This window comes from Rhinolophus sinicus, linkage group LG13, assembly GCF_036562045.2.
Source record: "Rhinolophus sinicus isolate RSC01 linkage group LG13, ASM3656204v1, whole genome shotgun sequence".
Classification (NCBI taxonomy): Eukaryota; Metazoa; Chordata; class Mammalia; order Chiroptera; family Rhinolophidae; genus Rhinolophus; species Rhinolophus sinicus.
The window spans coordinates 17,811,487-17,838,630 of NC_133762.1; the positions used below are offsets into that span (position 1 = coordinate 17,811,487).

The 27,144-nt window shown below is 56.1% G+C and overlaps 2 protein-coding genes across 4 annotated transcripts; one reads left to right on the forward strand and one right to left on the reverse strand.

Moving 5' to 3' along the window:
* Positions 1-7: 7 nt before the first annotated feature.
* On the reverse strand, positions 8-19,900 carry SS18L1 (SS18L1 subunit of BAF chromatin remodeling complex). Of its 3 annotated transcripts, XM_074318228.1 has the most exons (12): positions 19,577-19,895; positions 17,679-17,823; positions 12,982-13,058; positions 12,156-12,240; positions 10,700-10,844; positions 10,109-10,306; positions 8,994-9,158; positions 8,593-8,697; positions 7,628-7,717; positions 5,541-5,660; positions 3,212-3,339; positions 8-2,590 (listed from the first exon to the last, which is right to left on the reverse strand). In XM_074318228.1, exons 3-12 carry the CDS (start codon positions 13,056-13,058, stop codon positions 2,564-2,566), a joined length of 1,140 nt encoding a protein of 379 aa, XP_074174329.1. In that variant the 5' UTR covers positions 17,679-17,823; positions 19,577-19,895; the 3' UTR covers positions 8-2,563. The 3 variants fall into 3 exon arrangements, with proteins under 3 accessions (XP_074174329.1, XP_074174328.1, XP_074174330.1); XM_074318227.1 differs by lacking the exon at positions 17,679-17,823; XM_074318229.1 differs by lacking the exons at positions 5,541-5,660; positions 17,679-17,823 and having other exon boundaries at positions 19,577-19,900.
* Positions 19,901-19,999: 99 nt separating this feature from the next.
* Positions 20,000-25,660, forward strand: PSMA7 (proteasome 20S subunit alpha 7). The gene is made up of 7 exons (XM_074318230.1): positions 20,000-20,224; positions 22,327-22,453; positions 23,095-23,219; positions 23,781-23,903; positions 24,364-24,483; positions 24,990-25,052; positions 25,432-25,660. The coding sequence occupies exons 1-7, from the start codon at positions 20,129-20,131 to the stop codon at positions 25,525-25,527; spliced, it is 750 nt and encodes a 249-aa protein (XP_074174331.1). The 5' UTR covers positions 20,000-20,128; the 3' UTR covers positions 25,528-25,660.
* The last annotated feature ends 1,484 nt before the right edge of the window (positions 25,661-27,144 follow it).

Sequence of the window (27,144 nt, forward strand, 5' to 3'; positions counted from 1 at the left end):
TTTATGATGATTTTTGAAGAACCAGTTTATTAATTACACTAAAAGCATAAACAATTTATATGCCAAACTCCCAACTGAAAAAAACACACCCAATAAAGATGTTTTTCAAAAAATCTGTGCTCACAAATAGGATGAATTCGTCCTGTCCAGTAAACAGAAATGAAGTCATGGCTAAAACATTTTAAACGGAAACGGAAACGGTCTCCTTTGCACAATTTTGAATGGATGCCCAATATTCAAACCTGTGCTATAAAAATTCTGACAAAAATCAGAGGCTCCCTTAGGCTCCAGCTACACGAGCATTTTAAGGCTCCCGGGGTCCCCCTTAACGCGATTCTCATGGCGAGTTCTAAGGACTTGCTAACAGTTATGTCCAAAGATGCCCTTGGTTCAACAACAAACCCCGATGGGTGACGAGCTTTTGCACACCAGTATGAATGTCAGCACTTCTGAAAACGGCATTTTTCCAATTCACAGCCTGCTGCGTGTCAGGGACAATAGGAAGACTGAGCATCAATTTCCACGTCTCCCTTCACTGGCCTTCTGCAGTAGTCATCGAAAAACAAAGCACCATCCACCACCACACTGCACAAACAATTCATTTCAGCCTAAGCTTTTGCAAACATTCATATTACAGAAGATACACTTAATGAAAAAGAATTGCTGGCATCACATCCCCCCCCACAATAGTACATAAAAACGGACAACACATTAAATAAACATTCTGTTATTAATCATTAAATATATTAACACCAAAAATCATGTATAAATTAGGAAATAAATGTATAAACTATTTCACAAAGTGCTTTTTAAAATATATACACAACATTCAAGAAATTCTTAATGTAAGACATTTCAGATTGAAGTTTCGGGATAACTTTTAAGTGTCCTTTTCTTTCAAAAGTATTAATACAGCACTTAAAAAAAAAACGACACACGTAAAAGGCATATTCCCAGAATGGCAAGGAATAAAAATAAACTATTTTCACAGTTATCTACAATGTTTAACATTTTCTGTGGGAAATTTTAGTCCCCGATTGAGTTTGCAAATTAGTTCTATGAAAATTGTTGGGAAAGAACAGAACAAAATCCAGGGAGATGACACTGCTAGCATCTGTGTCATTTAGCAATTAAGAACTCCCATTTCAGTAATTTAATATAGATATGTATTTTTAAGCCCTTACCAGTGTAAAAGGTTTTTAAAACACCCATATGCCTACAACATAAACACTTCTATCCTAGTAGACCTGGTATGTCAAGAATTGGATATTTTTGCATTTTCTTTTTCTTGGTTGTTGGAAATATGTCAGCGTTTATCCAAATATGTTTGTAAAGGATTCACAGTAAATATGGATATTATTATCCAAGTAAAGGTTAATAAAATGTCAGTATTACTTAGTGAAATGTAGGATTTTTCCTCTGACCAGACTTTTCCAAGTGAGCTGTCTATAATTTTTGCACAGAATTTAAATGGGATTTAATGTCCCAGGAACGTAAAAATTACTCCAATTTCTGTATATAAAACCTTTCCTTTTCACTAGGAGAACATAGTACAGTTAGTGGGGTTCATTTTAAAACTGAGATGTGAATTTCAGAGATCCCTAAAAGAAAAGGAAAGCTTGTTTGGGGAGATTTAAACAAGCAGGTTCTGGAAGAAACAACATAAACCAACTTGCCAACTGTTTGGAAAATTTGGTATCAATACTTTAAATTATAAATTTAGAGTTGAACATATTAAATATTCAAATCCCAGAAATGAGCGTCAGGATAAACAAGGGCGAAAGCTGAAGTAATGTCAGAGAACTTTCCAGTCTTCCCTTCAGTACCATCACTCTCCCTGGGTAGGTTAATCACACGTTGCCTTCATGGATTCATCCTTGGAACACAGTCATTGATCCCTCTTTACTTTTTAGAAGAAAAACGTACTTTTTGGATAAACGGAATTGGCGAGTGACACAGGTAACGGGTGAGTTCTGGAAATGACCGTTCACAGCCTCTCCACATAAAGCGTGTTTATCTTTTCCACAGGGTAACAGAAACTGACCCAAAACGCAGATGACGCCACCTGCCCCCATCGAGGCACAGGAAGAGGCTGCCATCCAGAGCTGTGTAAGGATGTTCAGCTGCGGGGTAGCCAGTGAAAGACAAGTTTACAGCACACGTTACAACTGCTTGAGGGGAGTCAGACCTAAGGCCTGTTTATCAGTTCACAGACTATGGCATCTTGTAGGTGTCCCATCACTGGGCACAGAATACTCTGATGACAAGAAGACCCATACAGCTAGCTAGAAACATTGAGGAGGGGACAAAAAAGGGGACAGCCTCTCCATCCACTGTGTGGACATACGATACTATACACAGCACCAGAGAGGTCACGCCATCAGAGCGCAGTCTCGTGCCTCGGCGCACGCTCGGCATCACCCAGCACGAGATGAGCACACTTCACATGCGACGCTGTGTGGGATGAAGGGCAGCCAACCGGTCAGCTTCATCAGAACTGCCACTGGCCCGTCCCTCCTGGACAGACATGCCACTGCAAGGTTCCACCAAGAATGCTTGTCCCTTACTGCTGGTAATTTCCATATTGGCCCTGCAAGAGACCAGGACGTAGATTATACCGCTAGTCACGAGTAAAAGGGTCCCTGGCCAAAGGGGAGACAGGCCCCACGGCAGCCAGCATCCAGGACAAGAGATGGAAGCTGGCCTAACAGGCAAGCAAGCAGAGAGCCCCTGCCCAGATCTGCAAGGCAGGGTGGACCCCTGTGGTCTCAGGCAGCCCTGTCACCCGTCCCTCTGTCCCTTGGCCCCTGCGTCCTCTTCCTAGAACTGTCTGCCTGGCTCCATCCAGGCCCCCAGACGGCGTCCAGCTCTGTCTGATGAGACATGAGCTCTCAGAGTGCAGCTGCATGTGTTAGTGACCATGGCGCCCCAGGCCCACAGCACAGAGTGGCACTGCTAGGCACACGTGAACCTCCGTGGCACAAGAATGTGAGTGTCTGACTGAGTTCAGGATGTGAAAAGCCAGCTGTCTGACCAGGGTAAGCGTACACGCAGACATAACTTTTAAAAGCCTACAGGCTCAGAGAATCGCCGCTAGAAGGCACCCTGGAGCCACCTGGTTCGTCTCATTATTCCTTGTGACCCCAGAGAAACCTTCGTCACGTTTTGATAGACACGTGGGTCTGCCCAGGGAAACATCCAGAATGCTTGCCTGCTCGTAGCCATACGGCCGCTGCTGCTGCGCGGATGGGCCCGTCTGAGATGCTCTGTAGCTTCCGTACTGCTGCCCTTGTCCCTGCTGGTAGCTGGAGTACTGCGAGGCAGCTCCCTGGGCTGGCCCTGCGAACACACCGCAGCCATGAGACCAACCCACCCGTCCTCTGCAAGTCTCTGCAACACTGGCGCCCGTCCAGCGCACTCTCAAGCACAGGGAGTGGCAGCTGCCCGTCCGGCGTGGCCTGGGCTGCCCGCACCCCTGCTCCTGTCTCCGGGAGCACTTCACGTCATGTAGGTGGTGGCTGTGAACGTGTGAGTTACAGAGCAGTGATCAGTGAGAACCTGTGCAGAAAGGGACAGTGACCCTCCCTGTTGAAGACTTTGGGAAGAATTCAGGAAGGCCAAGTAATTTTCCAGAAAATGCTGATTAATTAGGGATGGTTGTGAAGGGCTGAATGAAAACCTTGAACTGGGGTCTCCTTTCCTTGCCGTGATCAGCGGCACCTGGAGCTGAGTAAGAAGCCTCTCTTGTGGGGCCACCCTGACACCTTGTTTCTTTCTCCAAAGTGTCCCAGGTGTGGGGAGGGTGGAGACGGGCGGCCTCACCGAGCTTCCTCAGCGGCGCTGCACGGCGTGCGGCTGACAGAGGGAGTGGGTGCTCCGGGTGGAGCGAAGGCAGGCTCAGGTTTAAGCTAAACTGAGACATTCTGTGCATGCCCACTGAACTCACCATCTACTCATTGGGTCACATCCAGTAGGATGGCTCTTACTGTGTATTTAAATGTTAACAGGCTGCAAGACCGTCACACCGTGGCAATGTTAGGAAGTTGCCCTCCCGTTGACGGTGTCGTCACAGAAAGCACCCTGGGTTCTGGGAACGCGGCCCAGGTGTGTGTTGGAAGTGGGTTAGGACCCCAGGGACAGCCTCATGTGGTCTCGGGCTCTAAGCAGACATGACCTGCAGGCAAGGGGCCAGGGCTGTGCTGTTTCAGGCAGACCTGCCCGGGAACAAGGCCCCAGAGGACTCTGGGCAGACACGAGGGTTGTGAACCTTCTCTGTCAGGTGGCCTGACCTCGGTGAGAGCAAGTCTGCACTCAGCTCTTCTCTAGAGGACAAGGGCTCCCCTTGGCTGCTACTGCAGCTCGCAGAGCTCCCGGTCCACTTTTCTGCCCGACTGGCCCTGACAGCAGTGCTTGTGGACGCCCCCTGGCTGAGTCCGTGGCAGACCTGCCTGCCCCTTCCTACTCCACGGACCCTCACCGGGAGAGCCCTCATGGGAAAGCTGCGAGTGCTTCCGGGAGCTGCTGCCACAGCTACACGTAGACTCTTGGGTAAGTAACGTGGAACTGGGCTCAGAAAATGGTGACCGGCACCCAGGTCTTGGTTTTGAGTCCTACTGTCCAATAAAAGGAACCAGTCTCCGCGGACAAAGGGCAGCTTTTAAGCCTGGGGCAGGACAACGATTGTGGTCCCAGAGGATAAGAACGGGGCATGTCAAAGGGACACAGGAGCTAACTGAAAGTTCCGAGAGGCAGCGCTGGACCAACGTGAGCAACAAAATAAACAAGGACTGGGTTATGGCCCAATGGCAAGGTTCACATCCGTGTGGACAAACTAAATGAATCACGAACAGCAGTAACTGGGGGAGATGAGACAGACCTTCCCTACAGATGAATTCCCAACAACCTGTGTAGACATGGCCCCTGGAGTGTGGACTGGACTCAGGACTCACTCCCAAAGCTTAGAGGAGGGAAGGGGGAAGGTATAGCTCAACAGTGGGGGAACCTGGCAGACGCCCTCTGGCCAAGTGACCAAGGTCGACCCCAGAGGCAAGTCATGCTACCAGGAGGTGGTGAGAAGCGTGCTGCAGCAACGCGGTCTCCTTTCCAAACCCACACCCAGTCACTGTCACATCTGGAGAAAAACATCAGACAAACCCAACCTGAGGCACGTCCTACAAAGTATCTGCCTGGTTCTCCTCACAACTGTCAAGGTCAAAAAAGACTAGGAAAGTCCGAGGAAGCGTCCCAGCCCAGAGGAGCCTAAGGAGACAGGAGACTAAGATCCCAAGTGGGTCCTGGGACAGAAAAGGACACTCAGGGAAAACTAGTGAGAGCTGAATCAGGCCACAGTGAGGTACCCATGTTGGCTTCTTGGTTGTGAAAATCACACCACGGCAACAGACAAGGTCAACAACAGAACATTTTGTACTATCCTCGCAGCTTTTCTGGAAATCTCAACCTATTCTGAAACACAGTGTCGTAAGCATCCACTGAACGGCAGCACGACTATGTGGGGTCCGGCGGGCAGGCGCCCCTCTTACCGTAGCCTTGCTGCTGGCCTGGGTATCCCTGCTGGTTGGGGTACTGCTGCTGGTACCCTGCCTGCTGAGGGGCCGTGCCCTGCTGGTACCCCGCTTGCTGCTGGCTGTACTGGGAGTTTCCTACAGAGTGAAGGAGACACAGTTCCTTTCATGTGTTGTCAGTACACACGGCTACCAACTGGCCACAAGGAGCATACGAGCAATCGACTCACTGGTGCTTCGTATAAATCCCCGAGCAAGGGTGTGCCTCGGACATCATGTTGGCCATCCCTGCTGCTCCGAATGTCCACCCACAGGCGGACGTGCGAGTTACCAGGGGAGAAACCCGGAGAAGCAGCCAGGACAACCGCCCTATGGCCACGGGACTTGGCTATGCGTGGGTCTGGGTGGCCACCAGCTTGAGCACTTCCATTTCAGGGACAGCCAGTATTTTCAGACTCAACTTCTTAACAAGCAGGTATGAGGAGTGATCAAAAACTATGGTGAATGTTTAAATAAAAAAATTCATTACACTAAAAGACACATTGCCATGAATGCCCCTCAGAATACTCCCCCTCACTTGGAACACACTTATCTCATCGTTCTTGCCCCTTTCTGAAGCAGTCCTGGAAGTCCTTTTTCGTGTCTTTTGTTGTGCCGTCGTAGCTGCCTCAATGTCCTGAATCCATTCAAAACGTTTACCTTTCATGGTCATTTTGACTTTGGGGAAGAGCCAGAAGTCGCACGGTGTCAGATCCGGTGAATAAGGTGGGTGAGGACACACCGTGATGTTTTTATTTGACAGAAATTGCCATATACCAGAAGTGATGTGTGACATGGAGCCTTTCCATTGTGATCAAAAGATACGGTGAATGCTGCTGCCGAGTGCCATCCAATGGAAAGGCAGGGATCTTCAATACGGGAAGCGGCACATTGAACCTTAGTAACAGAGTGTGACAAGTTTCAGCTTGTTCAGTGCAGTCAGTCAGGTGTGAGCTACGGTTGACAGAAGGTGTGTTTTAAAGTGTGCCGTAAATCGTCCTCCATTATGACAACACTCCATGTCACACGTTGCTTCTGGTATATGGCAATTTCTGTCAAATAAAAACATTACGGTGTGTCCTCATCCACCTTATTCACTGGATATGGCACTGAGTGACTTCTGGCTCTTCCCCAAAGTCAAAACGATTCAGGACATGGAGGCAACCATGACAGTGCAACTAAAGACACTCACGAAAGAGGACTTCCAGAACTGCTTCAGGAAGTGGCAAGAACGATGGGATAAGTGTGTTTGAAGCAAGGGGGAGCATTTTGAGGAGGATTAATGGCAATGTGTCTTTTACTGTAATAATTTTTTTACCGTATTGTTTGATCACATCTCGTACATTCATGTGATTCAGAAACATAAAAAAGAGCCAAGCCCACATTCGAGAGGTCCAGGGAAGAAGGCGGCCCCAGTCCTGCCGACTGCCTGGTCCCTGAACCCATCCGCACCTGCAGCCACTCTGTGGGGCCCTGGGTATTTTCCCAGAGGTTGTCGATGGTCTGAGCGAGTGTGTGTGCAAACGCTGAGTGTGTGGTCTTCGTTTTCCTGCTTTACACAGAAGGAGCACCAGGCACTCTGGCCCCTGCACCTGGCCTTGGCACCTGGCACACGTGGGTGAATCTGACACAGCAGCCCACAGGAAGCGCCACTGCTTGTAACAGCACTGTGCCCATCGGACAAGTCATAAAAGGAGGGGATAAAAGCGGGTGGTCTGGGGATGAAAGGTGGGGAAATCTGACTGCCCAAGCTGCCGCTTGGGACCGTTTGTCATGGGCTCCCGTCACGCACTAGCCCACGGCTGGCTGTGTCTGCTTCCCTCTTGGTCTCCCCGTCCTTTGGTGTTTAGGGGCGGCTTTGCACACATGGCCTTTTCACGGCACAGCGTCTAACCCTGTGACCCCCATGTGGCCGAACCCTGTCCTGTTTCATGAGCACACACCCGGCAAGAGGAGACCCGGGACCCAGCCTGCACCTCCCACTTGCACAGACCCTGCCACCTACTCGTGGTGCGCGTCCAGTGCCCGTCCCACAGCAGGCGTTAGGTGACCACGGCATGCCTTACCCCCCTCGTAGTAGTGCTGCGTGGACTCCTCGAAGGAGCGGTCGTAGGTCTGCTCCGTGTAGGGCTGCTGGTAGGCGTACTCGCCATGTCCTGCAAGGAGACAGGGCGGGCAGTCAGCGGGGCCCTGACCACCGGTTCTGGCGCACAGCAGAGTCCAGGGCTGAGCCCGGGGAGGGGCTCCCACGGCCTCCCAGCCTCGGTCCCCTCAGGCCGGTGCAGACAACCACACTGCCCACAGGCTTCGTGAGACGACTCAGTAAGTTATGTTTATACAGGGCAGACTGCATGCAGTGCCTAATATGCGACACGTCCAGGGTGTTGCTGCAAGGTCACCGTCCCGCCATCTCTCCTGGGGGTAGCGCATCAGGGGCCCCATGAACCCTCAGAGGCCTAGTCACCATTAGTGCCCTGTGCTGGTGTCAGTCACCTCCCACCCAATCACGCACCCCTGCCTTTCCCTGCTCACACCAGGTCCCTGCCTGGGCGTCCTCTTCCTCCCAACTCCACCCATCCTCTGTGACCACTTTAAATGCCACCTCTAAAAATGTTGGGACAATTAAAGAGGAAAGGTGACAACTGAAAGGAAAATCATGTGCAGACATTATAACTGACCAGCTGAGAGATGAGTGTTACAAGACATGAACAACCAGGGCAGGTCTGTCACCTTGCTGAAGGTATTTCCCAAAGAAGCTGTGTCTATCCCTTAAAATATTCATATCACTCTGTTCTGAGGGTCACACATCCCAGTCTTAGCCTCTCGGGAAGAGACAAGGAGCCCAAGGAGTCAAGTGGCTGCGGCCCTGCTGTCCTGTCTGCCCACTGCCACACCCACCCTCGTCCCCGTCCCCAGTAGCTCAGGCATGGGGGACTCTGGCTGCTCTGCTGGTGACGGCTCAGCAGTGGGAACTAACAACTGGGAAGCCGTCAGAAGCCATGGAGAGCCCGGCCCCGAGTGTGGGCCTCACCGTCAGGGTAGTACTGCTGGCTCAGCGGCTCTGAGGCGGCCTGGCTGTGGCCGTACTGCTCGCCGCCGTAGTAGTCCTCCTGGCCCAGGTACTGCTGGGACGAGCCTGAGGGTGACAGCACCGCCGGGCGTTCACGCAGGGCCGTCTGCCCTCACGAAGACCTCCTCAACGGGCCTCGAGTCAGAGGACACCCCACCATGCCACCCCCCAGTACCCCGGTACCCCGGACTTCCCACTGACAAACACAGCTGCCTGCCCCTCCCCCCGCAGTCCCCGTGCCCGACCCCCCACAGTGGCTCCAGCCTCGTGCGACCCTCAGCATCCTCATGCAATAGGGAGGGATACACAGAGCCTCACCCCCAGGCCCCGGGCAGGAATGTGCACAGGGCACATGGGCCTACCTTGCTGGGAGGGCCGGTAGGGCGCCATGGGCCGCTGCCCCATCACGCTGCCCCCCTGCCCGCTCGGGCCCATCATGGCGATGGACGACTGGCCCTGGTAGTGCTGTGTCCCGCCCTGCGCCGAGTTGTAGTGGGACGAGGCTGCCTGCTGGTGCATCATGGACACTGGGCGACATGACAGACCCCAATAACCCCGAGAAGCTCCCAGGGCGGCGTCACACCCCTCACCTTCTCCCAGGTGAGCCTTCCCTCCTCTCCACAGCCCCACCATGAGACCGGCCCCTCGAGTCCACATCACCCTTCCTACCAACGAACCTCCACACCAACTCGCACAACATGTGACACTCAAAAAACACCAGAAAGCACCGCTGGGCAGGGAGCCCCCGGGAACAGAAACGTGAGTCCCTTCCTCCCTGTCCCTAACTCCCCCAGGCAGGTCCCACATGAGCCCGTCGCCCTCGCCCACCCCCGAGACGGCCCTCCCGCACCTTGTACTGGCCACTTAAGTCACCCCACCCAGACCCTCTAGAGCAGCGCTGTCCAACACAATGGGCTATGAGCCACGTCAGAAAGTAACAAGAAACAGGTGAAATCTGTTTAGCAACATTCATATATTTTATTTCACTCTATATATGCAAAACACGGTCGTTTTAAATACGCAACTAATAATAAAAAACGAAGGAGCTACTTCACCTCCTCTTTCTGTACTAAGCCTTTGAAATCGGTGTCGGACACCCATGGGCATGTCCATTTGGACCTGATGTCTCCCAAGTGCTCCAGGCCCCATTCGCGGCCGCAGTGCCCACCTCTTGGGTCGCACTGGGCCGGAGGATGTCCAGCACCTGAGCCGGCCCTTCATCCTTCCCACATGGTGCTCCAGCCGCCCCCGGGGCCCCTACAGAGCCCAGCCGTCTCCTCCCAGAGCCTTGCACCTCCTCAGAGCCTTCCCTGCAGCCAGTGAGGGGATCAGCCCAGCTCCCCCAGAGCTGGACCCCACCTAGCCTGCACCCACCAACCCATGCCCTGGTGGAAGCTTCCAGCAGAGGGAGCCCTCGGGACCCATGTGGAGGGCCCCAGGGACAGGCGCCGAGTGTGCCCGGGGCTGCGGGCGTTACCTGGGTTGGACTGCATGTTGATGTTGGCACGTGACACGTAGTTGCTGATGGCCCCTTGGCCCTGCAGGGGCACGCTCTGCGAGGCGGGGCCCGAGTGGCTGTAGCCGGGCCCCGAGCCGTGGCCGCTGCCTGACACGCTCATGGAGGCAGTGGGCAGCGTGCTCTGTGCCGTCTGCTGCATGGGCACGTGGTTCGGGCCTGTAAGGAGGGGCGGGGCGAGGCACCTTCAACCCATCTAAAGCCGCCTCTGACGGCCCGGTTCCTTCAAGTAGGTGACTTGTATGCTCACTGTTGTACTGTCATTATAGGTCCCAATGGCTACTAATAGGTCTCGATCCACAGACAGGGGAACTTTCATTCTGGGGTCCCCATGGAACCCCCCGCTTTGATCTGAAGTGGCCCTAATCTGATGAATAAGGGCTTTATTCTCTGCCTGTACCCTGCGCGTGCGCCTGTGCCCAGGACCTCCAGGAGGAGAGGGGTCTCCCACCCTCAGCCCTGCAGGGCGTGGGGGGGAGCCTGCGGGGTGACGCTGTGGCAGGAACCAACCCCAGGCCGGAACCCCGCCCCCAGGCGCTCAGGGCTGCTCACCGTTGCCGATCTGACCCTGCATGAGGGAGGCGGGGGGCAGGCCCGAGCCGATGGCATCGCTGAGGCTGCCTTGGGAGTGCAGGCCCTGGCCGGAGCCGCTCTGGGACAGGGCCCCAGGGCCGAGGTTCATGTTCTGGGTGGGCGGCTGCAGGCAAGAGGAAGGTTATGGGAGCGGGGTTCACGCAAGAGCCCCCAGAGCCAGTACAGGGACTTCACAGGCCCTGGATCTGCTGTCAGGTTTCAGGGCCTCCTGGCCAGTGTCTGTAATCATGCTCAGCCTGATGACTGCGGATTAGCAATCTGGACATCTCAGCCCATGAAGAAGTGACACCAAACGTGTGTGTAAACACTCAGAACTTTGATGAGTACCAAGCTGTCCACACACTTGGAGGTTCAAAGCTGGGTGCCCCTTTCCTGGGTGCAGGGAACTGCTTTGCCAGCCACCTCGTCTTGCTCCATGTCCTCCCCCATCCACCTCGGGCTCAGCTGTCCAGCTGTCTCAGTATTACTCACCCACACGTCCACCCCCATGCCCCAGGGCCTTTGCACAGGTGGTCCTGTGCCTCAGCACTGCATTCCCAGGGTGCTCTGACTGTGAGTGTGCCCACCCCCTCTCCTTCACCACCCCCTCACTTCTGATCAACCTCAAGATGTAGAGGAAGATGGAACTCACAAATTACCTCCCTACACCCACCTCCTAGGGACAGAAGAAACGGAAGTACCAAAGGTTTGCACAGACACTGTCTATACCTGGCAAAAAAACCAGAAGTTTCCCGCAGAGTCTGCTGGTATTTCCAGGGTCAGGAACCCTGATTCGAGAGGCCAAAGTTGCTTTAACATTTTTACTAGCAAAACACATTCTGGAATTTCTGCCATCACTTTCCATGGGTCTGGGGGGCACCGGGAAGCCATTCCCACGGTCAGGTCTGTCCCGGAACCTCCCCACCCACCCGTCAACATGCAGCCAGTCCTTCTCAGGGCTGCGCCTCCTGGTGACCGCAAAGGGGGCCTCAGGCAGTTGTCACTGGACGTTGCCTTTGCAGCAGTAATTTAATTTGGGGAGAATGCATTTCAAAAAGTCAGACAAAAATAAAATATTTGTACTGTTACTGCACGAGGAATCTTTTTAGGCTTTTTTGTTGAATCAGGGTGCATGCTCTTGGGTCATAATTTTTCAAATTGCTCAGAAAGGCTCACGATGAAAAGTATGAACCCTTGGGCCACTCCCTGTTCTCTCTGAGGCCCACTTCCCACCATTTCTAGGTCTGGTTCCTCCAGGGTCACCTTTCTTTTCTAAAGAAACTGATGGCACGATTCTGACCGGCCCACTTGAGACACTCCCGACTAACTTCCCGCTGATGGCAGGACCCGCTGCGTCTCACGTCAGCCGGTCCCCGTGGCTACTCCAAGTAAGACCCTGGCCTGAGGCAGCGCCCTGCCCCCCTCGGGCACTCACGGCAGGGAGCAGAGACTGCATGTTCTGGTTGGAGTCCGCGATCGTGGCCAAGTAGACCAGGTTCCGGTGCAGGATCTGCTGGTACCTGTGGGTGAGAGGCGTGCGCTGAGCAGGGAGCTGCAGGCCCACCCCACGCAGAGGAAAACTCACCATGACAGCCTTGCCCCGCAGCCACGCCCTGGGGACACAACCCAGAGGACACCGGGGCCAGGGCAGGCAGCAGAGTGCTCTGCAACCCAGGATGGGGCCAGGTGGGCAGTGGGCTTCTGTCCCATGACAAAATGCTGGAAAGACCCCAAGGTGGTGGCCAAGGGGGAGATGCCACCCGGTCTGTTCAGAGGGGGGTGGGGATAAGCCATCCTTCAGGTGACCCTAACACTGGGCCAACTCGATCCCCAATCCCCTGAAGAGGTGCTGGGAGGAGACGAAGCAGCTGAGTGTGGCATAAGAGTGTCCGTGGGTGGGTATGATGACTGCTCACACAGGTCACGCCTCTAGGTAGCCCTGATGGCCAGCTCGTGCACCTACTCTGTCTGGCCCTCGAGGTCCTGTCTGGAGCTCACTGTGCCCTGGTGTGTCCACCAAATGCTCACAGAGCCGCCGCAGCGTCTGGCCCGGGCCTCCCCTAACCACCTTCTCTTCCATTTCCCTGCAACCTTCCCACTTCTCCTTGGGAAGCCACTGGGGGACAAAGCAGCCGCCCCTGAGGGATGACTCTCAGCAGTTTAGGCACATCAGCAGCTGACAGGCCCGGCCACTCACACCCCCGCAGAGGCCTTCCCAGTGCTGCAAAGGCTGCCGACGGCTGGTGGGTGCAGGCACTCACTGTGTGCACTCGGCGGTCTTGCCCTTGCTCTGGTAGTCCAGGATGCACTGGATCAGGTGGTGGTTCTCATCCAGCATCTGAGGAGGAGACACACGTGAGTGCCCTCCTGGAGTGCTTAGGGGCACCGGCTGGAGTCACTCGTTAGACGTGACTGTACCTGCCGTCAGTGTGCGGTATTCTACGTACAGCTGTCACTCTTCCGTCTGACCTCAGCCAGCAGGATTAAGCACTTTCCACAGCCCTGGGCTAAGCACACAGCCCTCCGTGTGTGGAGTGAGGCTCGCACCGCCCCAGGGGCAGGTCCTGGCAGTCACGGCCAGCCCCCCTGGCGAGCCCGGGGTCCGGCGAGCATGCAGCACGGCTCCCGGGCAGGCCCAGCGTGAACCATTCTCCACCTGGACATGAAGCGATGGAGAAGCGTCCAGCTTATTCACCATCTGTCCATGCAGCCAGCCTCCTGCTCTGGAGGGAGGGGCAAAACTGAGCCCTCAGCAAATACCGCTTTCCGTAAAAAGGTCTTTGCTCAGAAACACTCACCGAAAGAAAAATCTATGCCTTTCGTCTCCAGCAGGATGTGCCCAGTCATCCGGCCCCAGGAGGGCCTCCGGGTGGGCCGAGCTCCTGAGCAGGTGAGGCCCTGGCCACAAGGGGCAAAGGGCCCACCAACCTGCCACTGAGCCAGTGCCCTAGCACAGTCCCCAGCCCCCCCCACCCGGCCCCATGCAACATGGCCGCCTAACTGCCCTCTCACTGTGGGCTCACTCCTACAGAGCCCAGGGCCCAAAGCTGTCCATGGAGGGGAGACCAGAGCCCGCCGGGCCTGGCCACTCCTCACTGCAGGGCTGAGGCCAGTGCTGCTGAGAGACCACCCCCGCTCAGCTACCCCCTTCACCCCACCCTTCAGAGTTTGTCTTCGTGCTGTCTTTTTTACGTTTCAACTTCCTCCTCTGTGTGCTTTACTATTTCCTCCTGGCTGTGGAGACGATGCCCCCCACCGCCGCAGGGGAGCCACCAGGGGGCGCTGTGGGCGCCGAGCCGCCCGCCTTGCTCACCTGGGGGCAGGTGCGGGGCATCCCAGCCATCCGCACGTTAGGACTCTTCTCCAGATTAATTACCAAAGGAAAACAACAGTGCAAGAGCTTCCCTTCTTTCTGAAAGCTCTCCTTAAAGAGGCTGCTGGGCTTCAACTCCCTGACTAGTAATCCTGAGCAGGAATTCTCTCGAGGACACAGGCTGTCCTCCCCGGACTTTTTCTGTACAGGATGTTCATTTCAGTATCCTTCACAAGAGCTCAAAAGGGGGGTGGGGATGGAGCTAAATGGTCAATGCCGGGATACTTAAGAAAATCGTGGTAGAACCATGGGATAAGATGTTAGGCAGTATCATAAATGATTTTGCAGTTTTTATCAGCATGAGAAAATGTTACAGAATTTACCAACAGGAGAGAAATGTTAACAAAGTGTTAAAAAAGAACAGCACAGAGTACTGTCTCAGTCAAAAACACTCAGGAAAAAACAGCAGGACGTGTTGGATGAAAGACGGCAAGGTGGATGCGTGCTGAGCTGCAAGCCCCAGCAGATCCGCAGTAAGGGATGAAAAAGGAGCCCTTATGGGGACAAAGGGGACGGGGCTGAGACAGCAGCATCCGCAGCAGGATTCCGAAAGCAGAAACCAAACGGACCAGTGGTAACTGGATTAGCAGGGCCCAGGGGGCCGGCCATGACAATGCGCCACACTGGAGACCCCACAGGCTGCTGAGGTTGAGATTCCCGGACCTTCCCAACTGCTCACCTGGCAGGAGATGGGGAAGGGGGTTGCGGGGAGCGGGAGAAGGCGTCCCTAGGGAAGATGACCAGCCAGGGAGGAAAGCCAAGAAGATACAGAAGGCAGGAGAGCACCTCCAGGTGAAGCTACCGAAGCTCTCTGCACCACCTGAGGACACTGAGGAGCAAGCCCTCCCCAAGAACCCAGCCGGCAGCACCACCATCTGGGACGCCTGGCCTCCGGGACTGAGAACCAAGTGTGTCCTTTAAGCTGCCCAGCTGTGGTATTCTGTCATAGCAGCTGGAGCCGGCTAACCTAAAAACACTTAGGAAGCAGCCCCATGGCGCAGCGATGAGGAGAGGAAGCTGCTGGGAAGTGGGGGACCGAGCACGGGTGTGGGAGAGGTAGTCCTCAATTTTAACACGCCCTCCAGCCTATCTGACTTTATGTGCGTGCATGGTTTTGATGAGTATAAAACCTAACCTAGAAACAAGGTCAGTGACAAGAGGGAAACCCTGGCTCTCTCTAGGCGTCTACCCATCCCCACCCAACCCAGGGAGGCCCCAGGACTGGAGTGAGGGGACAGCGCCCCTGCCATCCCTGGGAATCCTTCCCCAGGGCCTCTGCTCACAGGGGACAATGTGCTTTCAGTAACAACTGCCTGAAATGAACAGTCAGCCAAGTTAATGGGAGGCTCAGAGTCCCCAAGCCATTTGCAGTTGTGGGGACAGCTCTAATTTTAGAAATGGGCAATTTACTTTCCTTACCAAATCAGCCCAAGTTCTTTAAGACAATAAGCTCCAGGTGTGAAAGAGCGCAGGGCACCCCCACACACACACCCAGACAGCCATCCTCTACCCCTGTGCCCACCCCCCACCCACTCCCCCTTGGGCAAAGGGGACAGTGGGGTAGGGAAGGCCCGGTTGCGACCACTCCCTGGCTCTCAGACCCTGGGCACAGCAGCTGCCCTTGCTCATCTCACTTTCCTGTACCAGACCCATGTGGCAAATGCCCCAGGTGCCCATCTGTCTTATCAGCTCTATCCTGTCCCCACAGGCTTGTCACCCTCTGCGGAAGGTGCTGGATGTACAGAAGGACAAGATACCATTCCTACCCTTGGGCCAAGAACCCAAGATGGAGATGGCCACAAACCCAGCCGCAGCAGTGTTGGGAGCACATCACTGGACAGCAGGGACTCCCTGGGCCCAAACCAGTAGAGCGCTGTGCAGGGCAGGCAGCTAGCTACGAGGCCACTGGAGGTTGCCGGGACACTGCCTGTCTCCAACTCACAGTCCCCTCACCAAATCAAGTTCCGCCTGCATCTCACCCTGCACTAGAAGCTAAACCACCTTCGCACGTGGCTGAGGCTCCCACATCAGGCCAGCTCTCCCTGACCTTCCAGTTCGGGTCTCATACCTGCTCCATGCAGACCTGCATCTCCCTGTGTCAAGCAGCAGACCTGCCTCTGCTCCTTGGTTCTCTTGGTCTGGAATACCCTTCCCATACATGTCCTCAGTTATGTGGTGAACTGTGTCCCTCCAAACGACAGGTTCAATCCTAACCCCCAGTACCTGTGAATGTGACTTTATTTGGAAATGGGGTCTTTGCCAGTGTGGTCAGGAGGAGGTCAGCCTGGATTGGGGTGGGCACTAATTCTGATGACTGGTGTCCTTATGAGAAGAGGGAGATCTGGACAGACACACAGAGAAGAGAGGCCACGTGAAGGCAGAGGCAGAGACCAGGATGACGTGTCTACAAGCCAAGGACCACGACGACCGCCAGGAACCACCAGAAGCTCAGAGAAAAGCATGGAACAGGCCTCCCTCGCGGCCCCAGAAGGAACCGACCCTGCAACACCTTGATCTTGGACTTCTGCCTCCAGAACTGAGAGAATAAATTTCTGCTATTTTTTTTTTAATATCCCTTTTCCCATTTTTTAAAAATAAGTTTTATTGTGGAATACAGGGCAACAGTGCGCTTCTCCAGGGCCCATCAGCTCCAAGTTGTTATCCTTCAGTCTAGCTGTGGAGGGCGCAGCTCAGCTCCAAGTCCAGTCGCCGTTTTCAATCTTTAGTTGCAGGGGGCGCAGTCCACTATCCCATGAGGGAATTGAACCTGCAACCTTGTTGTTGAGAGCTCAACTGAGCCATCGGCCACCCCAAGTTTCTGCTGTTTTAAACCACCCAGTTTGTGGTAATCTGTTATGGCAGCCACAGGAAATGGATACATCCTACCTATCCCAAACACTTCCCCTGACAGAACCAGGATCACAGATGCTCCTGTATGTACTGGGCACTAACTGTGCCAGGCACTGCGCCAGGCTGGGACACAGCAAAGAATAAGTCGCTGACATGCAAACTTGGAAGCCCAAGCAACGTGCCAAAGTGCTGCACTCAGCACACAACTGCCAAGGGAACAACGAGGAAGGGACATTTGAGTGGGGCCTTGATGGCTGAGTAGGAGGTTTGCCTGGCAGAATCCTACCCAGACATGCTCCAAGGACAAGTTGTATACTTCCTGCTCTCTTACTACCGAGCAGGCATCTGGAGAACCCTGTCTTTTCTCAATGCTCTGAGCATGAGCAGCTGCTGTGGACACAGCTCACGCGAGTGTGGGACATGCACCTCTCGTGTGGAACATGCACCTCTCACACCCTTCTCAGACTGCCAGTAGAAGAGCCCTGGATACATATATTCACTGTCAAAACACCAAGGCCGGGGCAGCAGGTTAGCTCAGTTGGTTAGAGCCCCAGGCTCTTAACAAGGCTGCCAGTTCATCCCCACATGGGCCACTGTGAGCTCTGCCCTCCACAACTAGACTGAAACAACTACTTGACTTGGAGCTGATGGGTCCTGGAAAAACACAAACAAATAAAACTTAAAATAATAATAATATTAATTTAAAAAAACAACAAAAAAAACACCAAGGCCTACCAGGTCAAATCAGATGACAGCTTAAACGGAAGACCGATTTCCAATGGTCAGTGAACAGGCTGATTTTCTGCCGGGGGACGCAGTCAGCAGGTTTCCTTCTTTCTGATCTGAAGTTCAGGAGTGGTGCTCTAACACACACTTTTGCCTGGAGAATTTGGGAAGCTTTAATATGGGGTGAGTACAAAGTACAAATAACTGGATGAGTACTGAAGTCAAAGGTGGCATCAGGAACAGGGACTGTGCTCATCACACTTAAACTCCAAAAGCCAGGGTGCCTGGAGACCCCTGGGATTGCTAACATGCGCCTCTGCGTCGCCAAGTGTCCTCACATCAAGTGTCACAGTTGGGGCTGACCCTGGAGCCACTCACTGGGTTTGACTCCTGGTCTACCACTAACCAGCAGGCACTTAGCCTCCCTCTGCCTCAGTTTCCTCATCTATGAAATGGGGGCGACAATAACTACCACGAGGAATAAAATGAGTTATGATTTGCAAAGCCCTTATAACAGTACCCGGTATGCAGTAAGCACCACACAAGTGCTGACAAGTAAAAATGCCCCACTTTTAAGCACATTTCTGCTGTTTTTTCAACTGGCCTCTTTCCTGTTTGGTTTCCTCAGACTTCTCACAGGTAAAAACCAGCCACAGCAAAGGTAGTCTAGGAACAGACAAGGTCCCCAAGGTCTGGCGTCATCAGGGTGAATGTCACCTTGGAAAGTATGAGGCGGAGGGAACCAAGGAATACTGCTGTGACCCCTACGAATCCCAAAGTTAGAAAGAAATTGACACAGCTACCAAAATAGTTTAGAAGATTCAAACGGAAAGGCTAACACCATTTTTCCTCTGAACTTGTCATCTAAAGAGAAACAGCAGAAAATTAAAAATCCCAACTTCAAATCTTAAGGGTTTCGTTAAAGGGGCCCCAAACGTACATAAACGTTATCTCTAGAAAACCACAAGGCCAAACTTACAGAACGTGAGAACAGGCTGTAAAGCAAACCTGCAACGTTTCTATTAGGTGGAGGCTTGCCCAGGTGTCACGCTGAAAAACAATTTGACTCGCGCACAGGAGCGGCTGAGGCTTGGCCAGCAGGTCGACCCCGAGGTGTCCCCCGCTCCTCCAAGGGCTGCGGGTATGCTGGAACGGCGTCGCACACTCGAGACGCTCCCCTTTGTGCCTCCGAGTGCCAGCACCTTAGTGAGGGACGGGCGTAGCCGGCTGCTGGGCCGGGTCTCCGTCGCCCCGTGCGTTCCCTCCACTCGCTAAGCTGTGCGCAGGGGCGAGGGGCCACCCGCCGCGTTGCGCCACTGTCTTCGCCAGCCAGGCGGGTCCCCCCTGCGCCCTGCGCGGCCCAGGGCTATTCCCAGCGTGGCTCCGCGAACTGCATCCCGCGCAGGCCACTCTACCGACACCATCCCGGGAGAGCTCGGCCCCGCCGCCCTGCACCCTGCCCGCGGCGCAGGGTCCTTGAAAGCGGTGGGTCCCCACCATGTCCGGCGCGGCCTGGCGCTGTTCCCGGCTTGGCCCCACGGACCCCACCCCGCGGACCCCATCCCGAGGGCTCCAGTCCCCACCGTCCTGCGCCCTTGCCCCGCGGCCGCCGCGCGCCCCCCACCCCAAAGGCGGCGAGTCCCCACTGCGCCGGCTTGGCCCGCGGACACCACCCCACCGACACATTCCCGATGGCGCCCAGCCCCGCCGCCCTGCGACCCTGCTCGAGGCCCCCGCCCAGGTTGGCGCATGCCAGCGGCGGGGTGCTCTTGCGGCCCCGCGGGGTCGCGGCCTTCGGCTGCGCCCCGGCTTTGTTCGAGCCCCGCGCCCGCCGGCTGCCCGCGCCCCGGCTCCGCGCGCGCCCGCCGGTACCCCGCGCCACCCCCGGCCCGTGGGCCCCTGCCCACCTTCTGGATGGTTTGCTGCGTGACCTCCCCTTTGCCTCTCGGCCGGGCGGACGCGAAGGCCACCGACATGGTCGCGGCGCCAGCTCAGCACGAGATCATCGGGGTTTCTTCTCCGGCTGCGCTCGGCTGCCGGAGGAGCTCATTCTCCGCAGTCGCAGGGGGGCGGGGGCGCGGGGGTGTCCCGCCGTGGGCTCGCCCGCCCCGCAGCCGCCGCCGACGGCCTCCGGACCCACCGCCCCGCCGCCCCGTGCACTGGAGGTCCCCGAGGCCCAGCCCCGCGCGGAGTCCCCAGGCGGCCGCCCCGCGCCCGCGCCCGGCCCGCGGCCGCGGCTCCGCTCCCCGCGCCCGGCCGCCGGTGGTTCAGCCCGGCCCCGCCCCAGCGCGCGCTCACGTCCTCCCGACACCGCCGACGCTGCCTGACGCCGCCTGACGCCCGCAGCGCAGTGGGCGGTGCCCGGGGGCGGGCGCGGCGCGGGCGCGGCGACGTCGAGAGTCTGTCGGTCCGGCGGTGAGTGTGCGCTTTTCCCTGTGCTGGTTGCGCTTCTCGCCGGCATGAGCTACGACCGCGCCATCACCGTCTTCTCGCCCGACGGCCACCTTTTCCAAGTGGAGTACGCGCAGGAGGCCGTGAAGAAAGGCTCGACTGCGGTGAGCGGCGCGCCGGGGGCCCTGCATCTGGGCCGGGCCGGGCCGGAAGCGGGGCGGGCGTGCGGCGCTGCTGGGGCGCGGGGAGCAGGCCGGGCGCGGCCGGGGGAGCGGGGGACCCCAGGACGCGGGGGCAAGCCTAGGAGCCCGCGAGTCCGGCCTGGCCGCGTTGCTGGGGCGCGGGGAGGCCTCGCGTGTGGGGCGCCCTGGAACGTGCGGGCGTGGGCCCGGCGCGGCTGTGGCCAGGAGGCGGTTCTGGGGCGGAGCGCGTCCCCTGCGCCCCGGAGGCCTGGGCCCGGCTGCGTCCCGCGATGCGGCTGCGGCCGCGCTGACAGCCTCGTGTGTCTCGGCAGCCGTGTGGTCCCGCTCGCCTTTGAAATCAGCACAGGGACGCGAGTTGCACGCAGAGGAGCCTGGCGTTGGTGCTGCGGGCAGTGGAAGGGGCACGTTGTGCATTGTGGGTGCCGGGAGCGGGCAGCAGGCAGGACAGGCCAGTGTCTGGTGGGACCGCCCTGGAAACTGGGCTCTCACCAAGGGCAGTCGCGGTGGATGTTGCTGCAGTGATGGGTGCTTTGCAGACCAGCGCGCTGGGTGTGAGTGGTGAACTTCCAAGAGCCACCTTCCCCTGCACCTGGGCGGTGACGGCCATCTTGGCCTCGGCAGCCGGGGTCCGGGGGGAGCTGGCTCCGGGAGAGCCCGGTGTGGCTGTGGCGCGTGGGCGCCGGACAGCAGGCTGGCTGGGCAGGGCTCGGTGAATTGCACCCAGGCAGCCCCCACTCGGGGACTTTCCCAGCTGAGGGCGAGCAGTGCGCTCCAGGTCCAGGGGGTTCTCAGTACGCGCCCGCACTTCCCACTGATGGGCCCCTGGGTCTGACTGCTCTGCCGCCCGCGGTGGGCAGAGCGCTGCCCCACTGTCGTGTGGGCGTCTGTGTGTACCTCTCATTTTGATCACCGCTTGAAATTTAAATTCATGGTGTCTTCGAGATACCTGTCAGTTTGTTTGCTGGTCAGTTTTTCTTTTACCACCTGGTATTTCAGAAGTTTGAGCTGGCAGACAAAGCACATGATTCTGTGAATTTTGGTGTTTACATTTCATGAATGTCTTTTGAAATGAAGGTCCAAAATCCATCCCGTGGCCTAACTCAGCTTCAGGAGCACTGGACAAAGAGTCCACTGCTTCGACCCCTCCCCCATGCTACCTCAGGCCAGCCAGGGTGGCTGGTGGAACCTAGCATCTCTGGGCCTGGCAGCCTTTCCCTGAGGGAACTTTGAAGATCAAGTACACGAGAGAGGAAAATAACACACTGCAGACCGGTGCTTCTCAACCAGAGGTGATAATGCTCTTCAGGGGGCATTTGGCAACGTGTGGAGACACTGTGAAGTGTCCCGGATGTGGAGGCCAGGGAGGACGCTGAAGCCCTGCAGTGCACAGGCAACCCCACGCAAACGCCATGGCCCAGGCGGAGGGACCCTGCTCTGAACAAAGCCCACGTTGCCCTTCTGAGTCATTATCCCATTGGCACCTGTCTCGACTGGGGGGTTAACTGGCCATCAGTGGTCTGTCCGTGTTTTAATACAGCTTTCTCCCCATATGGGATCAGCTGTAAGCAGAGCGCCCGCGCTCCCACTAGCAGTCAACACGATGTCCTTTCACCTGACAGCAAACTGACCTTCCCGCAGCCGTGCACGTGGGCACACAGCTGTGCAGGCGAGGGCGGGCTGGGCTGGGCGGCAGTGTGGTCCCAGGTACAGGAACACTGCTTCCGCTCAGGACACCGCACTGGGACGTTGGGCTTTCGGGCTGCAAGGCCCTGCACACGACTGATACTGGACTGCAGTGATGCTTACATGTGCACCCAGGTTGTGCAGCCGTTGCTTCTCTGTTGTGTTGTGACTAAAACTAAAGCTCAGCATCTTAAAGACACAGGTCCCGATGCCTGGGCGAGCTTCACCTGAAGTGGATCAGTACCCACGGTGGGCAGGGTGGGTACCCACAGCAGGAAGGGGTGTGGGGGGCTGCTGCCCCAGGGTATTCGCAGGACCAGTGCACCGCTGCTCTTGGAGCTCGGCATGGTGGCATAACCTCGTGTTGATTTTTGTCACAGGTTGGCGTTCGAGGAAAGGACATTGTTGTTCTTGGTGTGGAGAAGAAGTCCGTGGCCAAGCTGCAGGATGAGCGAACGGTGCGGAAGATCTGCGCCCTGGACGACAACGTCTGCATGGCGTTCGCAGGTGAGTCAAGCTCCGCGAAGACGGCGTTTTGGAGTTTAACTGGTGGATGGGCTGTCGCGAGGCACACCTGTTGCTTTTAAAGCAACAGATCTGGGCTTTTAAGAAAAGGATTGGGCACGGTTTCTTGGTGAGGAGGCTCTCTGCCATGGACGGCTGAAGCCCAGGGGCCAAATGAATAAATACCCCAGGACGAGGGGGCTGTGCTGTCATCTCCACTGCTGTCACCATGTCACCGGATCAGTTGGTCTGTGGAGAGGTCAGGCGGGACATGGCGGACAGGGCCTGTGAGCAGGGAGGGCTGGCCACTGCCCCCGCCTGGCGTGCGTTGTGTCCTCAGCACGCATTTCCTCCCTCGGCAGGTCCAGCCTGGGGAGGTCCCAGTTCACCTGAATTAAACTTGACTTGCCCAGCCAAGGGCTTAGCGTGCTTCCTTCCATGTGCTCTGACGCACAACGTGCTCTCAGGACGTCCTCTCAGGACGTCCACGGAGGCTCACCGGTCCTGGCGGTCCTGGGGTTGGCCTTGGTGCTGGGTTGTAGAGAGCTGGTTTGGGAACCCTTGCCTGAGGTTCACTGCTCTCTGCTCGAGCGATCTGTGTCCCTGAGTGCAGCAGACGCGGTGACACTCAGCTGTCATTGCAGGCCTCACCGCCGACGCAAGGATAGTCATCAACAGGGCCCGGGTGGAGTGCCAGAGCCACCGGCTGACAGTGGAGGACCCGGTCACCGTGGAGTACATCACACGCTACATTGCTAGTCTGAAGCAGGTGGGCACGCTGACGCTGCCCGCGGCTGGTCGCAGCATGGTCGCGGCTCTGTACTTGGTGTGCTGTCTCCTTCCATGCCCAGGCCCGGCCCCTCCTGGGACGTGTGTGCTTTCCTATCGCTTGCCCGTTTCGGTGCTATTGTTCTCGTGGAGGGGCATGGGGCAGGCCAAATGCCTACTTCTGGAGGGAAGTGAAAGTTTTTGTCTTGCCATTCTGAATGACGGTCACCAAGGAGTTGGGAGGGGGCTAGAAGCCACCGCCACTCTGTGGTGACAAGCTAGTCCTCTTTAAAACCAGCTGTGTCACGTTATTCCACGTAGCCTCAGCTGTGCTCCCTGCTGCAACCCTGGTCATTGGCACAGCCCTCGGAGTGAGGATGGCAGAGCAGGGTGGCCGCAGGGGACTGGCTGACGAGGCTGACCGTCTGGGTTGCAATGGACTGCAGAGCTTGCTCGGTGGTGTGCGTTCACCCCCCACGGCAGCAGTGGTTCTGAACAGCCGACGGCTCTTGGGGGCCTTTGGCGCTGCTGTGGCATGTTGACGTGCTCCTCCCCCCCGCAGCGCTACACGCAGAGCAACGGGCGCAGGCCGTTTGGCATCTCCGCCCTTATTGTGGGCTTCGACTTTGACGGCACCCCCCGACTCTACCAGACTGACCCGTCGGGCACATACCACGCCTGGAAGGTGAGTCACTGACAAAACATGGCCTCCGGGCTGTCTCACCACAGTAAAGAGGCTTGGGAGGCCATTGGAGGTCCTGGACCTCCTGGCGCGGAAGTTGGCTGCGTCCTACAAACGTACACGCGCACACACACACTGTCCCATAAAACTTTGATTCACGTGGGAGCAAAGAAGTGGCACTTTTTTTTTTTTGAGAAAAGGGCAGCGAGGTGTAAGGATACACGGCATCAAGTAAAATGGCACCTGTCATTCAATAATGAAGTAGGATTCCATGCTCGGTAAGAAGCAGCACCAGCTCCAAACAGCCCTTTGTGAAAGGAAGGCACAGGGTAGGGCCCGGGGCCCAGGCCACCTCCTGCCAGACGGCCTCTCACCGCGCCCATGGGAGAGGGCGCAAGGCAGCGGCTGGCCGGCCACATGGCTGGCTCTGGATTGTCACAGCTTGTGCCGTAATCGCTTTCAGGCCAACGCCATCGGCCGGGGCGCCAAGTCAGTGCGTGAATTTCTAGAGAAGAATTACACGGATGAAGCCATCGAAACGGACGATTTGACCATTAAGTTGGTTATCAAGGCCCTCCTGGAAGTAAGTTCGTCTTTGAAATCGTGGTGAGATGGTGGAGACACCCACCCGGGGAGTGGACAGCAGAGCTGGGTGACAAGGGAGGAGGCAGCAAGGCTGCTGGGGCAGCCGGGGCCAGAGGCTCAGCTGCTCGTGCCCCCGCACACCGCTCATAGCAGTCGCTCTGCCTTCCTGAGACTCGGCTGCTGCCAGAGTCAAAAATTAGGACTGGGAATGATGGTTGGGGGTCGTGAGGTCTCCAGCTTTGTCATGACATCGGAAATGCTGGTGACTGAAGCCAGAGAGGTAGATGGGCAGGGCTCGGTGGAGGAAGGACGTGACCCCGCTCAGGTCTGCGTGCCAGGAGACAGGAGGGAGTGCAGGTGTCCCAGGGCTCGGGGTGCTGGGACTTCGGTGTCCCAGCCTTTCCCCGCATGTTGCAGGTGGTGCTGACTCAGATGTACGTGACCATTTAAGGAACTTGCCAGGCTGTTTGCTCTGGAGTCTGACGCTCTTATCTCCCCCCCAAGGTAGTTCAGTCAGGCGGGAAGAACATTGAACTGGCCGTCATGCGGCGAGACCAACCCCTCAAGGTAACCGCCGCCTTGTTTCTGTCTTTACTGCGCGAGCTCCCAGGGTCAGGGCAGAGGCCTTGTGCTATATAGCTTTGGCCCTCGGCAAGGTTCTTCCCGAGGCCCCCCACCAATGGGTCAAGAAAAAAGCATTCCAGTACTGCTCTCGCGGTTACAGGCAGTGCACGGCTCTGTCACCATGCAGGCGTGCTGCTGCTGTTTCCTAGTCACCTCAGCTGTCGTTATGGGCCCGGCACACGGGGCCTTGTTTTCCCGTGCAAGCAGCTGTGACGTAGTCTGCCTGGAGTCCAGGGCGCCCTTCCCCAAAGCGGGCACTGCTGCACTGGGCCCCCTCTTGGGGCTTGGGGCTTGGGGGTTGACCATAACTCTTCTTTGGTAGATTTTAAATCCTGAAGAAATTGAGAAATATGTTGCCGAAATTGAAAAAGAAAAAGAAGAAAACGAAAAGAAGAAACAAAAGAAAGCAGCATCATGATGCCTCAGTCCTGCTGGTAGTGATTTTTAAATTCAAATCATGGATGATTCTCTAACCGACGTGTGGGCGTTTCCATTCCATTTATCAGTGCAGCCCAAGTGTCCGCCAATAAACTTGCATATTTTTAACCTTTTCTTGTTTAGAGAGCGTGTGTCTCTTTGGGTGTCCTGTGCACATGGAGCCCTCCCCTCGCTGTTGGCCGGAGTGCTTTCCTCTGTGGGAGATTTCCTCCTAGTTCTCGGTGCCAGGCTCCAAGGTGAGGAGCCACTGACTGTAGCCGGGGTTCCTCCTCCTTGGGGGGCTGTGGAGAGGCTCCAAGGAGACCCAGCCCACTGATGCTATGGGTGCTCCGCGTGGCTGCTGGAGAGGCGAGGCACCTCTTGTCAATGTGCAAACTCGGTTTCTCTCCTTCAGAAATCCTAAACAGACTGATTTTGTTTGACCTTCGTTCAAGTTCCTAATGAACGGAGGTCAAGGACACAAGCGCAGGTTGCACTCAGTTCAAGTGCTTGACTGTTTTGCAGTGGCAGCTGTCTTCAGAACTCATCTTGTTTCTGGTTTTGGTAGATCAAGTCTTCACATTTCTCCTATTTTCTCCCTTGACTTCTGGTGCTGGCTATTCCCTGCCCTCTCTCGCTGTTTAGCCAGAAAGACTGCCCTTCTTTTAGCTTCCAGGCCTGCAGCAGTTAAGTCATGGCCCTTGGCTTTGTCTTTACAGAAAAATCCTATACCAAGTCCCTTTGCACAACTCTGCCACTTTGTACGATGCCTGGCTGCCAGCCCTGGTGATGGAGCGCCCATGCCCGTAGGATTCCAGGGCCCTGCTTTCCACCTCAGTACAGCGTCTTCCTCTGGGTTCTGTAGTAATGGAACATGTCTTCTCAAAAGGAGTCAACAGGCCCAGACACGTGAAGCTCAGCATAAAACGTGATTGTCCAAATGGTTTTCAGTTTAAGACTCAAATAGCAAGGTTAGTCATAGGTGGGAACTGACTTGACTATATTTAGAACCTCAAAGAAAACACCAATTCAGTTCAACTGTTGAGTCACCTAACTGGTTTAGGATTTGTGCCCCGGCTGCCTACATCTAGCATGCACAGTATGGGAGATCTTTTTTATTGGTCAAGGATGTTAGTTGCCAAGACTACAGAACCTGACACTGACAGCCAGGCCCAGACAAAGGCCAGCTGTCTGGCCCCAAGTCACAGGCAGGTACTGCCGGGGAAGCGACACAGCTACCCGGGGGGCCAAGTCCTCTGGGATTGCGTCTTCAAGTCTGACACCAGCCTGTCCTAGCTTTTCTGCATGTTCCAGCCCTGGAACAGGTTCCAAGGGACAGAACTTGGGAGCTCTGGGAGCTTGGAGGCTGCAGCAGGAGGTGGGAGAAGGGGCCACTTCTGCAGCAGGTTGATCTGAACTGGGTTTTTTAAGCTACTTTGTGTCCAAAGTGTCTGGGAAGCAGAGCCCCTTGTCCCCGGAGGTGGCCCACAGTGGACTTGGATCCGCCCCTCACCCAGACAAGCCTGGGCCCGACAGGACCTGCCTGGGGATGGCACATCAGGTGTGGTGTGATGTGATTCTGACAGTCAACAGGACTGTTTACATTCAGAGCCGAGAG